We start from the raw sequence: 16,945 nt of genomic DNA, 5'->3' as shown, positions 1-16,945 counted from the left end.
TATTTGTCAAGTTATACTGATCAATAAACATCCTTCTAGCTCCATTATAGCATGTAATAAACCATTGATTGAGATATATATATATATATATATATATATATTTTTTTTGTCTCACTAACATCCCTCTCCCTCATAATTAACATTCACCACATGGACAGTAGTTCTGCTGTGGTCCAGATCAGGCTGGTCCAGGTTCCTCAGAGCATAGTTGCGTTCAGCCACTGCAGAAGAACCACATTGATGTTAAACCATCGCTGAACGTTTACTACCGTGTAACAACTTCACACATTTAGTACAAAGACTCTACGGCCTCTATGGATACCATTCCTGGTGGCCACCAACAGCTTTAGTCATGTGTCCAACATTCACAGAAGCTTCTTACCTCCATCATACTGAACTCAACAGTTCCTGAGTCATCTCTGTCCAGTGTGTTGAACGTGTCTGTGGAGAAGAAACATCTTCATCACCACCATAATCATGATGAAAAAGAGCCACCATCATGAAGACCCAGCATGATGAAGAGGAGCCACTATGATGAAGAGGAGGACTTACTGAACATGTTCTCTAGACGAACCAAACAGCTCACAAAGTTGTCGAAGTCGATGGTGAGATCTGGGTCGCTATAACGAGCCACCAGGACCTGGTGGAGCGGGTTGTTGAGACTAAAACCTGCAACAGGACGCAGAGGGTCAGGGGTCACAGGATCAGAGGTCAGGAGTCAGAGGTCAAATTAAGAGTTTTACCGGCTTCCTCCACGGCCGTCCTCATCTCTGTGCAGCTCATCGTCCCCGAGTTGTCCACGTCCTTCTCACGGTAGACGTTCTGTGACAGAGGACAGACTTTATAAAGACCTGGTTCCTGGTGTCCTGGAGGATCTACAACCGACTTCACATGGACCAGAACCCAGGTTCTGGATCCGAGGCTCACCAGATACTTCTCGATTTTGGTCCACAGCACTTTAAACTCCACCAGACCCAGTTTACCGCTGCCGTCTTTCTGCAGCAACAGTTCAGGAAGTGGCACCTGTCTTATTTTACCCATCAGCCACTGCGGCAGCGCTGAACCAGTTCTCACCTGAACTACAAACAAACTTATTTGTGCTGGACAACATTACGTAATCGGATTCATCTTGAAGATGTTCAGTTCTAAAGGATACGTCCAGCATGTTGATCATGTTGCGACACGTTGAGATGTTGAAGCCGTTGGTCTTGATGTCAGAACCTTTCAGAGACAAACGGGTAAACACCTAAAAGGTACACCTGAACCCATTCACACCTGAAGATACACCTGAACCCGTCTACACCTGAAGATACACCTGAACCCGTCTACACCTGAAGATACACCTGAACCCATTCACACCTGAAGATACACCTGAACCCGTCTACACCTGAAGATACACCTGAACCCGTCTACACCTGAAGATACACCTGAACCCGTTCACACCTGAAGATACACCTGAACCCGTCTACACCTGAAGATACACCTGAACCCGTTCACACCTGAAGATACACCTGAACCCGTTCACACCTGAAGATACACCTGAACCCGTTCACACCTGAAGATACACCTGAACCCGTCTACACCTGAAGATACACCTGAACCCGTTCACACCTGAAGATACACCTGAACCCGTTCACACCTGAAGATACACCTGAACCCGTCTACACCTGAAGATACACCTGAACCCGTTCACACCTGAAGATACACCTGAACCCGTCTACACCTGAAGATACACCTGAACCCGTTCACACCTGAAGATACACCTGAACCCGTTCACACCTGAAGATACACCTGAACCCGTTCACACCTGAAGATACACCTGAACACGTCTACACCTGAAGATACACCTGAACCCGTCTACACCTGAAGATACACCTGAACCCGTTCACACCTGAAGATACACCTGAACCCGTCTACACCTGAAGATACACCTGAACCCGTTCACACCTGAAGATACACCTGAACCCGTCTACACCTGAAGATACACCTGAACCCGTCTACACCTGAAGATACACCTGAACCCGTTCACACCTGAAGATACACCTGAACCCGTCTACACCTGGAGATACACCTGAACCCGTCTACACCTGGAGATACACCTGAACCCGTCCACACCTGGAGATACACCTGAACCCGTCTACACCTGGAGATACACCTGAACCCGTTCACACATGAACCCGTCCACACCTGAACCCGTTCACACATGAACCCGTCCACACCTGAACCCGTCCACACCTGGAGATACACCTGAACCCGTCTACACCTGAAGATACACCTGAACCTGTCTACACCTGAAGATACACCTGAACCCGTTCACACCTGAAGATACACCTGAACCCGTCCACACCTGAACCCGTCCACACCTGAACCCGTTCACACATGAACCCGTCCACACCTGAACCCGTCCACACCTGGAGATACACCTGAACCCGTTCACACCTGGAGATACACCTGAACCCATCTACACCTGAAGATACACCTGAACCTGTTCACACCTGAACCCGTCTACACCTGAAGATACACCTGAACCCGTTCACACCTGAAGATACACCTGAACCCGTTCACACCTGAAGATACACCTGAACCCGTTCACACCTGGAGATACACCTGAACCCGTTCACACATGAACCCGTCCACACCTGAACCCGTTCACACCTGGAGATACACCTGAACCCGTCTACACCTGAAGATACACCTGAACCTGTTCACACCTGAAGATACACCTGAACCTGTTCACACCTGAACCCGTCTACACCTGATGATACACCTGAACCCGTTCACACCTGAAGATACACCTGAACCTGTTCACACCTGAACCCGTCTACACCTGAAGATACACCTGAACCCGTTCACACCTGAAGATACACCTGAACCCGTCTACACCTGAACCGTAGGTAAAAAATGATTTTCCCTAGTTTCTCACGTTTGGTCACCACTTTGTTGAGGATCTTCTGCAGCTCGAAGGTGGAGATCTCACAGTCCTGCAGCACAGAGACTCAGGTATATAAATGTATACATACATGTATACATACATGTACCTGTACTTGTACCACATGAGTAGCTCACCCCTCCTGCCAGCTGTCCAAACAGACTTCTGAACCGATCATCCACGTCGTCTTCATCGATCTCGATCTGAAACCAGGGTTGGTCCGTTATTGCTCCACCCAGGAAGAAGTTCATCAGGCAAGGTTCTGAAGGGAAGTCTCACCTGTTCCACTCTGGACTCGATGGGGTCGTCCAGCTCTCTGCAGAGACAAACACGGCAGCTTGAGAGGAGAAAACCTGCTTCCTGATGTTGAGTCTCTAGAGTTAAAGTTCAGTGAAGATAGAAACCTTGTACCGTGAATATGACTATTTCATTCATCGGCTGTCGTGAACTCGCCGCAAAGAGAGACTTTCCCTGTAATATCTGACAGCTTACTGATGTATTGAATCATTATAAAGAGGTTTTAAACCCAGATGATAGAAAGTTAGAGCGTTTTAATTAATAACTCAAACTCAGCTGCAGTTCCTCAAACAGCCACCAGAAGCTTCATGAAGTCTTCCTGAGCTTCACAGTTTAGTTGAACTTACTGGAACTCGGCCTGTTTCTCGGAGAAGACGCGGACACAGAAGTCTCCGTTCTTCTGCGCCTCGAAGGTGGACGGGATGATCAGGTACTCCCCCGGCGGCAGGCAGAAGCGGCTGCAGACTTCTCGCAGGTTGATGAAGGTTTCAGAGCGAGCGGAGGAGGCGTTCCGCAGGAAGAAGTTCCTGTTCAGGTGGATGTTCCTCTGACCGCGGGACTGATGGAGACACAACGGGGAAACGTCACACTGAATATAAAGCTAAACCTCAGATTAACTACCAAAGTTGAGCAACAAACGCTGAGCAGCAGAAGAGGGTGGTCCTCGTACCTCCTCAGGAACCTGGAACAGAAGAAAGAGAAGAGGTAAACCTTCAGCACGTTATGATCCAGGTCTGGATTAGGTCTGTGACATGGACCAAAGAGGACGATGGCTCCCCGTCTTTGTGCTCAGAGGATCTTTCTACTAATCTTAGAGATTTACAAATGTCCTCAGCTGGTCAGGATCTAGACCATCGCCCCCCTCCTGAGACCATTATTATATGACTGGAGAATCAACTTCTGAAGAAGAGTCTAATGATGGTGAACCAGCCCAGAGATCCACTTCCTGTTTCCTCTCAGAGCGTTTAGAAAACAGCTCAGAGAAGCTCCAAGATTCACCTCTCAGACCGGCTGATCCCAGACCAGATGCACTGAGAACCGGATTAGTCCAGTTTCCTGTAGACCTACTCTACTGTCTGAACCGGTTCAGCCCGACTCTTTGAACAGCTGTGACCTCCTCCATCAGTGGATTGCCCTCCAGAGACCAAACCCACAACCTGCCTCACCTCGTAGATGGCAAATCCCATGGTCATCATGTCTTCTCCCATCTTCCTCATGCGTCTGCGGTTCTTCTGGATCAGACCGACCACGAAGCTGCAGCCATTCTCTCCGTCATCCGGGTCATCGTCCTCCTCATCCAACCGGATCACGAACTGAGGGTTTGTCCAGAAGGTGTCTGCGGTTCGAAAACAAAAAACAGATCAAACCAGCTGTGACCATGGGGGCACTAAACGCTCCTCTCATTCTGACAGGATAACTCACTGGGAAAGTTCCTGCAGCCTCCGGCGGTGGATCCTCTCCTCCAGCTGCCATCGAACTTGGACAGAGCCCACTTGGACATGGAGTCGTCGCTCGGGCGTCGGGCGTCAGGTTACAGATCTCCAGCCGGGAATAATGTCGTAGGAAGTCATTGAAAGACATCCTGAAAGACAGCACAGAGGGTTTCATTCACCATCACGCAATGATGACGAGTTCAGGTAGTTTGATAAAAAGTGAGTTTTACCAGAACTCTCCATCCTCCGAGCGATGGCTCAGACGGTCTTGGTCCTCATCGCTAATCTGACGCCACTGGGTTGAGCTGTCGGAGCCAGAAGTAGTTTCAGAATAAGAGTTATATCTGTCAACGTCATTCAGTGAACACTAAACTCCCCTCTGATAAAACCCAGACATCACCACCACACAGGTCACCGTCTAAGCTCGGTCCAACAGAGTCTGACTGGTCTGAGATCAGCTCCATTCTATTCTGTTCTTCATAAAAACATGAGGTTTCTGTTCTTCATAAAAACATGAGGTTTCTGTTCTTTATAAAAACATGAGGTTTCTGTTCTTTATAAAAACATGAGGTTTCTGTTCTTTATAAAAACATGAGGTTTCTGTTCTTCATAAAAACATGAGGTTTCTGTTCTTTATAAAAACAAGAGGTTTCTGTTCTTCATAAAAACATGAGGTTTCTGTTCTTTATAAAAACAAGAGGTTTCTGTTCTTCATAAAAACATGAGGTTTCTGTTCTTTATAAAAACATGAGGTTTCTGTTCTTCATAAAAACATGAGGTTTCTGTTCTTTATAAAAACATGAGGTTTCTGTTCTTTATAAAAACATGAGGTTTCTGTTCTTCATAAAAACATGAGGTTTCTGTTCTTTATAAAAACAAGAGGTTTTCTGTTCTTCATAAAAACATGAGGTTTCTGTTCTTCATAAAAACATGAGGTTTCTGTTCTTTATAAAAACATGAGGTTTCTGTTCTTTATAAAAACAGGAGGTTTCTGTTCTTCATAAAAACATGAGGTTTCTGTTCTTTATAAAAACATGAGGTTTCTGTTCTTTATAAAAACATGAGGTTTCTGTTCTTTATAAAAACATGAGGTTTCTGTTCTTTATAAAAACATGAGGTTTCTGTTCTTTATAAAAACATGAGGTTTCTGTTCTTTATAAAAACATGAGGTTTCTGTTCTTTATAAAAACATGAGGTTTCTGTTCTTTATAAAAACATGAGGTTTCTGTTCTTCTGGTTATTCTCTCTGACTAATACAAACCTGCGTTTCATGTTTCATTGAGGTATGAACAAGAGAAGAAACTTCACCCCTCTATCTATAACATACTCACTTATCGCTCCAGGCTCCAGTCCACTCCACCTGACCCCAGGGGTTCCTGATCCGGATCAGCTTCTCCATGTTGCCGCGGTACTCCACCTGCAGCCAATCACAAACCATATAGTTACATCTGATAGGACAACTATTAAAGAGCTGAACTCTCTTCCCACTTCAGGTGTGACAGGTGTTTCCCAGACAGGATCTGCTGACATAAATTACTTTTAGTATTCAAAAGTTATAGTTAGCCGCTCCTAGTGACTCATGGGGAATGTAGTTTAATGTTGTGGTGAGATTTATATGAAATCATGTTTCAGGTGTTAGGGTTAGGGTTAATAGAGGGGGCGGAGCTATGCAGGGGGCGTGTCCTCTCACCTCAGCTGCACCTGTCACAGAATAGGCGTGGCCTTTTACCAGCTTCTGAGAGGTAACTGCCTCGGAGTCGGATGAGCTCGTGATCTGAAACAAAAAAGATTTTCAAATTAAAAACTTAAATACAAATGTTGAACCGCCATATCAATTATGATGTGAATTTATTAATTTTCACCCAAATAAATACATGGGCAGTGAAATTTACTAAGATCATGCATTGCCCATGAACTATGTAGTTCCCCTGTAGTAACCCTGTTCAGCCCCTCTGGTACCCATGTTGTACCCTGTAGTAGCCCTGTTCAGCCCCTCTGGTACCCATGTAGTTCCCCTGTAGTAGCCCTGTTCAACCCCTCTGGTACCCATGTAGTTCCCCTGTAGTAGCCCTGTTCAGCCCCTCTGGTACCCATGTAGTTCCCCTGTAGTAGCCCTGTTCAGCCCCTCTGGTACCCATGTAGTTCCCCTGTAGTAGCCCTGTTCAACCCCTCTGGTACCCATGTAGTTCCCCTGTAGTAGCCCTGTTCAGCCCCTCTGGTACCCATGTTGTTCCCCTGTAGTAGCCCTGTTCAGCCCCTCTGGTACCCATGTAGTTCCCCTGTAGTAGCCCTGTTCAGCCCCTCTGGTACCCATGTAGTTCCCCTGTAGTAGCCCTGTTCAGGCCCCTCTGGTACCCATGTAGTTCCCCTGTAGTAACACTGTTCAGCCCCTCTGGTACCCATGTTGTACCCTGTAGTAGCCCTGTTCTGCCCCTCTTGTAACCCTGTTCAGCCCCTCTGGTACCCATGTAGTTCCCCTGTAGTAACCCTGTTCAGCCCCTCTGGTACCCCTGTAGTAGCCCTGTTCAGCCCCTCTGGTACCCATGTTGTACCCTGTAGTAGCCCTATTCAGCCCCTCTGGTACCCATGTAGTTCCCCTGTAGTAGCCCTGTTCAGCCCCTCTGGTACCCATGTAGTTCCCCTGTAGTAACCCTGTTCAGCCCCTCTGGTACCCATGTTGTACCCTGTAGTAGCCCTGTTCTGCCCCTCTGGTAACCCTGTTCAGCCCCTCTGGTACCCATGTAGTTCCCCTGTAGTAACCCTGTTCAGCCCCTCTGGTACCCCTGTAGTAGCCCTGTTCAGCCCCTCTGGTACCCATGTAGTTCCCCTGTAGTAGCCCTGTTCAGCCCCTCTGGTACCCATGTAGTTCCCCTGTAGTAACCCTGTTCAGCCCCTCTGGTACCCATGTAGTTCCCCTGTAGTAACCCTGTTCAGCCCTCTGGTACCCATGTAGTTCCCCTGTTCAGCCCCTCTGGTACCCATGTAGTTCCCTGTAGTAGCCCTGTTCTGCCCCTCTGGTAACCCTGTTCAGCCCCTCTGGTACCCATGTAGTTCCCCTGTAGTAGCCCTGTTCAGCCCCTCTGGTAACCCTGTTCAGCCCCTCTGGTACCCATGTAGTTCCCCTGTAGTAACCCGGTTCAGCCCCTCTGGTACCCATGTTGTACCCTGTAGTAACCCTGTTCAGCCCCTCTGGTACCCTGTGGTTCCCCCTGTGTTTCTCAGAGCTTACATCGATGGAGCATCCCATCAGGGACCCGCGGTTCTGAGCTTTCTGGATAATGTGGAACAGATGTGGTTCAGGTTTATTCAGGTCGTGGACCTCAGCGATTCCTCCGGTAAAATCCTCAAACCCCTCAGTGGTGGACCCTCCAGACAGAGCCTCGTAACAGCCGTTCATCCTGCAGCGACATCACATCATTAACACTTGAAGACTCAGCACCATGTTACCATCTGAGGACTTAACGTTAACACCTGAGGACTCAGCATCCGGATATTGTTAATGTTAACACTTAAAAAATCAGGCACATCTTGTCTCAAAAAGATGCAGAAAAGCTGGTTCACGCGTTTGTTACTTCCAGACTAGATTACTGCAACTCCTTATTATCAGGCTGCTCTAATAAGTCTCTTAAATCCCTCCAGTTGATCCAGAATGCTGCAGCTCGTGTACTCACAAAAACTAAGAAAAGAGATCACATGACTCCTGTATTAGCTGCTCTCCACTGGCTCCCTGTAAAATCAAGAATCACATTTAAAATTCTTCTCCTCACCTACAAAGCCTTGATTGGTGATGCACCATCATATCTTAAGGAGCTTGTAGTACCATATTGCCCCACTAGAGAGCTGCTCACTAAATGCGGGGCTACTTGTGGTTCCTAGAGTCCTAAAAAGTAGGATGGGAGCCAGAGCCTTCAGTTATCAAGCTCCTCTTTTATGGAACCAGCTTCCACTTTCAGTCCTGGAGGCAGACACAGTCACCTCATTTAAGAATAGACTTAAGACTTTCCTCTTTAATAGTGCTTATAGTTAGGGCTGAATCAGGTTTGCCCTGGTCCAGCCCCTTGATATGCTGCTATAGGCTTATAGGCTGCTGGGGGATGTTTTAGGATACACTGAGCACCTATCTCCTCTTCTCTCTCTCCTTATGGATGAATTTACATCTCTCCATTGCACCTTATTAACTCTGCTTCCTCCCCGGAGTCGTGGTGACTTCACGTCTCATAGGGTCCATTGGACCTGGAGGTGTCTGATGCTGGTGAGCCGGCCTCCCATTGGCCCTGCTGATGCCCCGCCCCCCTCCTCTCTACCTCCTTCTGTTTCATGGATTGGAGTTCCATTCATACATTGTCATATTCATGTAATGTGTTTATGTAACTCTGTAACTCTGTTCATCTGGTCACATGACATCTATTCTTCTGTCCATCCGGGGAGAGGGATCCTCCTCTGTTGCTCTCCTGAAGGGTTCTTCCCTTTTTTCCCTGTCAAAGGTTATTTTTGGGGAGTTTTTCCTGATCCGATTTGAGGTCAAAGGTCAGGGATGTCGTATGTGTACAGATTGTAAAGCCCTCTGAGGGGAGTTTGTGATTTGAGATATTGGGCTATACAAAATAAACTGAATTTAACATCAATACCTGAGGACTCGGCACAACTAAGTGGACAGGTGAGGACAGAAAGTAGATGTTAAGTCTTTGATTACATGTGAATAATGCAGCAATGTGTAGGAACAAGAACCTGAAGCCACAAATACACTTGACACACCGTCTGGTTATCACCTGTGATCCACTGATCCCAGCGTACTGGGTGGACATGAGACACAGCGGAGGAACATGAGACAGTCTCTGATGGTTAGTCAGGTTGTAACTGTAGAAAGATTCAGGTCTTACTTGGCGTAGGCCTTCTCCAGCAGGGCGCTCCAGAACTCCCTCCCCTCCGCCGAGTGGACGAACATCAGCTCTCCGTCTTTGACCGGCAGGCGGTCGTCGATCACCACGTCCACCCACTCACCGAACTGCCAGAACTGGGACGGGACAGACAGAAGGGATCAGTGTTTACAGGAGACCACTGGAGACATGAGACAACTGGAGACATGAGACCACTGGAGACATGAGACCACTGGAGACATGAGACCACTGGAGACATGAGACCACTGGAAACATGAGACCACTGGAAACATGAGACCACTGGAGACATGAGACCACTGGAGACATGAGACCACTGGAAACATGAGACCACTGGAGACATGAGACCACTGGAAACATGAGACCACTGGAGACATGAGACCACTGGAGACATGAGACCACTGGAAACATGAGACCACTGGAGACATGAGACCACTGGAAACATGAGATCACTGGAAACATGAGACCACTGGGGACATGAGACCACTGAAGACATGAGACCACTGGAGACATGAGACCACTGGGGACATGAGACCACTGGAGACATGAGACCACTGGAGATATGAGACCACTGGGGACATGAGACCCCTGAAGACATGAGACTACTGGAGACATGAGACTACTGGAGACATGAAACCTCTGGAGACATGAGACCACTGGGGACATGAAAGATGAGACCAATGGGGGACTACTGGGGACATGAGACCACTGGGACATGAAAGATGAAACCACTGGGGGTATGAGACCACTGGAGACATGAGACTCCTGAAGACATGAGACCACTAGGGACATGAGACCACTGGAGACATGAGACCACTGGAGACATTAGAGATTGAGACCAATGGGGACTACTGGAGACATGAGACCACTGGGGACATGAAAGATGAGACCAATGGGGACTACTGGGGAGATGAGACCACTGGGGACATGAAATATGAAACCACTGGGGACATGAGACATGAGAACTCTGGAGACATGAGAGATGAGACCACTAGAGACATGAGACCACTAGGAACATGAGACCTCTGGAGACACAAGACCACTGGGGACATGAAAGATGAGACTAATGGGGACCACTGGGGATATGAGACCACTGGGGACATGAGACATGAGAACTCTGGAGACATGACACCACTGGGGACTGGATACATGAGACCACTGAGTACATGAGACCACTGGGGACATGAGACCACTGGGGACATGAGACCACTGGAGACATGAGACCACTGGAGACATGAGACCACTGGGGACATGAGACCACTGAGTACATGAGACCACTGGAGACATGAGACCCCTGGGGACATAAGACATGAGACCACTGGAGACATGAGACCACTAGGGACATAAGACATGAGACCACTGGAGACATGAGACCACTGGAGACATGAGACCCCTGGGGACATAAGACATGAGACCACTGGAGACATGAGACCACTGGGGACATAAGACATGAGACCACTGGAGACATGAGACCCCTGGGGACATAAGACATGAGACCACTGGAGACATGAGACCACTAGGGACATAAGACATGAGACCACTGAGTACATGAGACCACTGGGGACATGAGACCACTGGAGACATGAGACCACTGGAGACATGAGACCCCTGGGGACATAAGACATGAGACCACTGGAGACATGAGACCACTGGGGACATGAGACCACTGGAGACATGAGACCACTGGAGACATGAGACCCCTGGGGACATAAGACATGAGACCACTGGAGACATGAGACCACTAGGGACATAAGACATGAGACCACTGGAGACATGAGACCCCTGGGGACATAAGACATGAGACCACTGGAGACATGAGACCACTAGGGACATAAGACATGAGACCACTGGAGACATGAGACCACTAGGGACATAAGACATGAGACCACTGGAGACATGAGACCACTAGGGACATGAGACCTCTGGATGAGACCTCTGGGGACATGGACGTGTGTGTACCTTCTTAAACATTACTAGTATTGTAGGTGTATTCGTGTACCTTCTTAAACATTACTAGTATTGTAGGTGTATTCGTGTACCTTCTTAAACAGTACTTATACTGTACATGTATTTGTACCTGGAAGTGGAAGATGCCGGCATACTCTCCTCTCCTGAAGCTTTGTCCATGTGGAACAACTCGAGCCAGAACTTCCTCATTCAGGGTCAGAGAGGCGATGGCGGCGAGTAGCCAGCAGTCACCTGGACGACAGACAGGAAGAGGCGGGGCTTAGTTAGTGATGGTCATCTAATATTGTGCTGGACCAGTCAGGAAACTCCTGCTCTCTGATTGTCTGGAGGCTCTCAGGTGTGTCCCTTTGTTACTAAAGAAACTTCTGTGATGACATCACCGTGACACACACACCACACACACTAAATATACAGATTGTCTGTTTGTACTCGATGAATAATAAAGTTATTTAAACTGGAGGTGTGGCAGTCTTCAGTTCCTTGGACCAGTTGTTCCACTGTGACTGCAGACTGGAAAAACTGGTATGACGCTGGTTGTCATGTCAGATATGTTAATAACTAAACCACCTCACAGTCTCCATTATAGTCCGGACTACAACTAAACCACCTCACAGTCTCCATTACAGTCTGGACTACAACTAAACCACCTCACAGTCTGTCATTACAGTCTGGACTAAGACTAAACCACCTCACAGTCTCCATTACAGTCTGGACTAAGACTAAACCACCTCACAGTCTCCATTACAGTCTGGACTAAGACTAAACCAACCTCACAGTCTCCATTACAGTCTGGACTAAGACTAAACCACCTCAGTCTCCATTACAGTCCGGACTAAGACTAAACCACCTCACAGTCTCCATTATATGTCTGGACTATAACTAAACCACCTCACAGTCTCCATTATAGTCTGGACTAAGACTAAACCACCTCACAGTCTCCATTATAGTCTGGACTATAACTAAACCACCTACAGTCTCCATTACAGTCTGGACTAAGACTAAACCACCTCACAGTCTCCATTATAGTCTGGACTAAGACTAAACCACCTCACAGTCTCCATTACAGTCCGGACTACAACTAAACCACCTCACAGTCTCCATTATAGTCTGGACTAAGACTAAACCACCTCACAGTCTGTCATTACAGTCTGGACTAAGACTAAACCACCTCACAGTCTGTCATTACAGTCTGGACTAAGACTAAACCACCTCACAGTCTTCCTTACAGTCTGGACTAAGACTAAACCACCTCACAGTCTCCATTATAGTCTGGACTAAGACTAAACCACCTCACAGTCTCCATTACAGTCTGGACTACAACTAAACCACCTCACAGTCTCCATTATAGTCTGGACTAATACTAAAACCACCTCACAGTCTTCATTACAGTCTGGACTAAGACTAAACCACCTCACAGTCTCCATTATAGTCTGGACTAAGACTAAACCACCTCACAGTTTCCATTACAGTCTGGACTAAGACTAAACCACCTCACAGTTTCCATTACAGTCTGGACTAAGACTAAACCACCTCACAGTCTTCCTTACAGTCTGGACTAAGACTAAACCACCTCACAGTCTCCATTATAGTCTGGACTAAGACTAAACCACCTCACAGTTTCCATTACAGTCTGGACTAAGACTAAACCACCTCACAGTTTCCATTACAGTCTGGACTAAGACTAAACCACCTCACAGTCTTCCTTACAGTCTGGACTAAGACTAAACCACCTCACAGTCTCCATTATAGTCTGGACTAAGACTAAACCACCTCAGTCTCCATAACAGTCTGGACTAAGACTAAACCACCTCAGTCTCCATTACAGTGTGGACTAAGACTAAACCACCTCACAGTCTCAGTCATTACAGTCTAGTCTAAGAATAAACCACCTCAGTCTCCTTCATTACAGCCTAGACTAAAACAGCTCACAGTCTCTGTCATTACAGACTGGACTAAAACTTAACCCTCTCCGTGTCCTTGTTCTCACCCAGAGCTCCCTGACAGATGTCCGTCCTGGAGGCTCCAGAGACGATGAACTCGGGGTCAGAGGTCAACTCCTGAACAGGAAACAAAACAAGCATGAGGTTAATGTTTAGGATTCTTTAATGACATTTTATTTAATTTATTGATTTATCATCAATATATAGACATATTCTGACTTTGGAAATATTTTGTACTTCGAAGTATCACTTAAAGAGAGAATTTAATGATCAAAATGAAATTCAATATTATATTAAAGCTCCGAGTAGCATTGATCGGGCCCTCCCAAATTCCCGCACATCGAGGGTACTTGGAGCATGGAGTGATGATGGAAAAGCATCTTCATTTGATAACTGTTAATCACTAAGGTGTTTAGATTGTACTGACCACATTTGAAGTCTATCCGATGATTTACCTCGGAGCAGATTGTTATTTTAAAAGCAACGAAAAAATTAATGTAAAAAAATCACACAAAAGTCAAAATGGCCGGACTTCCGGTATGGTTTAGAGCATGGTCCCAAGAGAGTTATTTTTAAGTTTCCATGTGTTACATACACCTACCAAGTTTTGGATTTGTACCTCAAACCTACTGCGAGGGCTGCTTTTGTCGAGATTTGTCAAAGGTTTGTCAAAATCATTTCGAAGGATTGAAATCATATCATACAACTACATTTAAGACAGTAAATGTGTGTGCTAAGTTTGGGTGTGTTTTGAGCATTTTTAGCCCCCAAAAACATGTTTGTCTTCATGGCAAAGAGTGTTGTCACGGCAACAACCTTTCACGAAACAACAAGATTTCCCCATGCAAAGACACAGCATAATAATAATTATAATAATTAAAGCTGCAAGCAATAGCGATGTGCGGGTCCTCATTCCTCCTCCACGTCGTCGGGGTACTGGCTGGACGCCGGCTCACGCTGTCGAGAAGTCTACGACCGTCGGAGTAAACATCTGTGAAGTTTGACGTTTTCTCCTGCATGAGCGATGCTGGAAATTATACTGTACTGCAAACAAACCACCACTTGCTGTATCCACCGTATGGCCAGAGACAACATGCATCAACACAATACATTTGAAGGGGATCTAATCAATTCCCTTTATCAGGAGTTCAGTAACATATAGTCACACAAAAATCTAAATGACTGACTTCCGGTACCGTTTAGAGCATGGTCCCAAGAGACTTTCTTTTCAGTTTACATGTTTTACATATGCCTACCAAGTTTCATAAAAGTAGGTGAAACGTAGCGCTGGGGCTGCTTAACTTAATGTTTGTAGAGGGCGCTATCGAGCCATATTGCCATTCTGAAGCATTAAAAATCATATCAGGTAACTACATCTTTGACTTTAAATGTGTGTGCTGAGTTAAGTTATGTTTCGAGCATGTTACATTGGTTTATTCGGTCACGAAGGATCAGACTTCACCGATGCTCCAACTCGCCGCCCTTCAACGAGTCCATACGACCTTCACAGTGAAGCATCATCAAGGTCTGAAGTCTGATTAATATTTGAGGAGAAGAGTATAAGAGTAGAAAACATGTAACTTACTGTTGCCATTAGGTGGCGCTATGACTAGAATTCAAAATTATCATATGGATGTCTTCAGGGTCAGTATGTCATGACATATGAGAAATATGGAGCAGATTACATAATGTATGGCCGAGTTAAAACAACTTAAATGTTCATGGCGAATGGTGTTCTTTGATAACTTTTCATAAGGTCTCTAGATCACTCTGCCCGACTTTGGAATGAATCGGTTTTAATCTCTAGGAGAAATTCGCTATTTTAAAACTCCCAAAAATTTGAAAAAACGGCTAAAAATGCAGATATTGAGCGATTGACTGCAGCGCCACCTAATGTTTAAATATTAGGAAAAAAACGTATATTTTACAAAATTCAAAATGGCAGAAAATCTAAGTAGGCGCATTTATGGTCTCCATTGACTTTTTTGTAGAGCAGGTCCACGTGGACATCTGTACCACATTTCAAGTCAATCGGTCATTGGGTGCAAAAAGCCTGGGCTTTTCCAACTCTAGGGGGCGCTATAGAGAAATTCTATTGTACCCAAATGTGAGACCCCCAAAATGTTGTGTTTGTCAAATTTAACAACTTTATGATATGATAAAGGCCCCAAAAGGGCAACAAACCCTAGAGAATAATAATAATAATAACTCCTCGAAACACAATAGGGTCCTCTACGACGAAGTCGTCCCGAGGACCCTGATAATATACATTAGAATAACAATAGGTCCTTGATAGGGCCCTAATGATAAAAGGATTCTGTTGTGTTCTTTGTCTCCACCCAAACAGTCAACCACTGATCCCAGTGGGCGTGGCCCAGCTCAACCACAGCTCCCACTGGGAGGGTGCAGCCGGGTGTGGCTTCAGCAAACTGGTCAAATAACCAGAAAGCATTCCCCTAGAATCTAAACTCGATCTATGATCTATAATCTATATTCCATAATGGTCAAGGTTCCACATCTGTGACCTGATCTGAGATCAGGTCACAGAGCTGGATGAGCCGGTTCTGCAGCTTCTTCCCCAGGAAGCGGAGCTCCAGCTCCACCCCTCTTTGTGCCCCCTCCACCCCACAGAGACCGCAGGTGTACCCCCACTGACCGTGGGCCTCTCCCAGGACACCCCCCGGATCTTGTAGGAGCCCGGGCCCAGCTCCTTGAAGCCCAGCGAGGAGTCCATCGCCGGGAACGTCTCGTCCTGGAACAGGGCGGCCGCTCTCCGCGCACTGCCGCCGCAGAGCGTCGTAGTCCTGGTTCAGGTACTTCACCGCCTGGCTGCACGAGCCGATGCCCCGGTCCTTGTCCCGGTGGTGCTGCAGTGTGGCCGCGATGCCCGACATGGTTCTGGTTCTGGTTCTGGGTTCTGGCTCTAAAGGATCGTTGTGGTCCTGGAATGTTTTGGCCGAGACTGGTGGAGAGCGCTGCGGCTGCAGGTGAGTGATGCCAGGAAGGGAGTGTCCCTCTGGTGACTCAGGTGAGACTTCCGGGGAGTACCGTCACAATAAAACATATATTGCGTAATCCCTCAAAGACGTCTGCAGATATAAATGATATTTAATATGTTGTATAACTGTGGTGGCACATGAAGGTAATGAAAAACAACACCACAAAGGTATTTACAGTCCATTCTACTGTTTCTATTTTTACTTTACTAAAGTATATCATTACACAATAAGATTATACATATATTGAATAAAGAATGCTGCATGTATCTGTCACGTCAATTCATGTATAATATAAGAAGTTGTTGGCGACGTTTGTCCTAATTTTCTACATAATACAGAACTTTTCATTTATATCAGTTCAATTATGTTCGTTACCAGGTCACTTCCTGTTTCAGATGATTCTATTCACTTTTAAGACTTTGTTTTTATCTTATAAATACATTTGTGCTTTTATTGTGAAATGTGCATGTCAGACTTCTGTTCT

General features: G+C 46.4%; 1 protein-coding gene and 1 long non-coding RNA gene across 2 annotated transcripts; both read right to left on the bottom strand.

Annotated features, from left to right (window-relative positions):
• Positions 1–100: 100 nt before the first annotated feature.
• LOC117729021 (calpain-2 catalytic subunit-like) lies at positions 101–16,465 on the bottom strand. The gene is given in 23 exon segments (XM_034529856.1): positions 101–221; positions 383–441; positions 553–669; positions 744–822; positions 928–996; positions 1,157–1,221; positions 2,924–2,981; positions 3,067–3,132; positions 3,209–3,245; positions 3,574–3,785; positions 3,897–3,908; positions 4,393–4,562; positions 4,649–4,741; positions 4,744–4,808; positions 4,890–4,964; positions 5,991–6,076; positions 6,350–6,433; positions 7,889–8,057; positions 9,540–9,673; positions 11,632–11,753; positions 13,510–13,579; positions 16,119–16,229; positions 16,231–16,465. Coding segments are annotated over 23 exon segments (2,103 nt in total). The 5' UTR covers positions 16,357–16,465; the 3' UTR covers positions 101–197.
• LOC117729198 lies at positions 1,977–2,917 on the bottom strand. The gene is made up of 3 exons (XR_004609346.1): positions 2,668–2,917; positions 2,496–2,579; positions 1,977–2,015 (listed from the first exon to the last, which is right to left on the bottom strand). It is a non-coding gene; the product is annotated as an uncharacterized LOC117729198 (long non-coding RNA).
• Positions 16,466–16,945: the final 480 nt, after the last annotated feature.

The sequence above is a fragment of the Cyclopterus lumpus genome, chromosome 1 (genome assembly GCF_009769545.1).
Source record: "Cyclopterus lumpus isolate fCycLum1 chromosome 1, fCycLum1.pri, whole genome shotgun sequence".
In the NCBI taxonomy this organism is placed as follows: Eukaryota; Metazoa; Chordata; class Actinopteri; order Perciformes; family Cyclopteridae; genus Cyclopterus; species Cyclopterus lumpus.
This window is presented reverse-complemented; position numbering and strand designations above follow the sequence as displayed.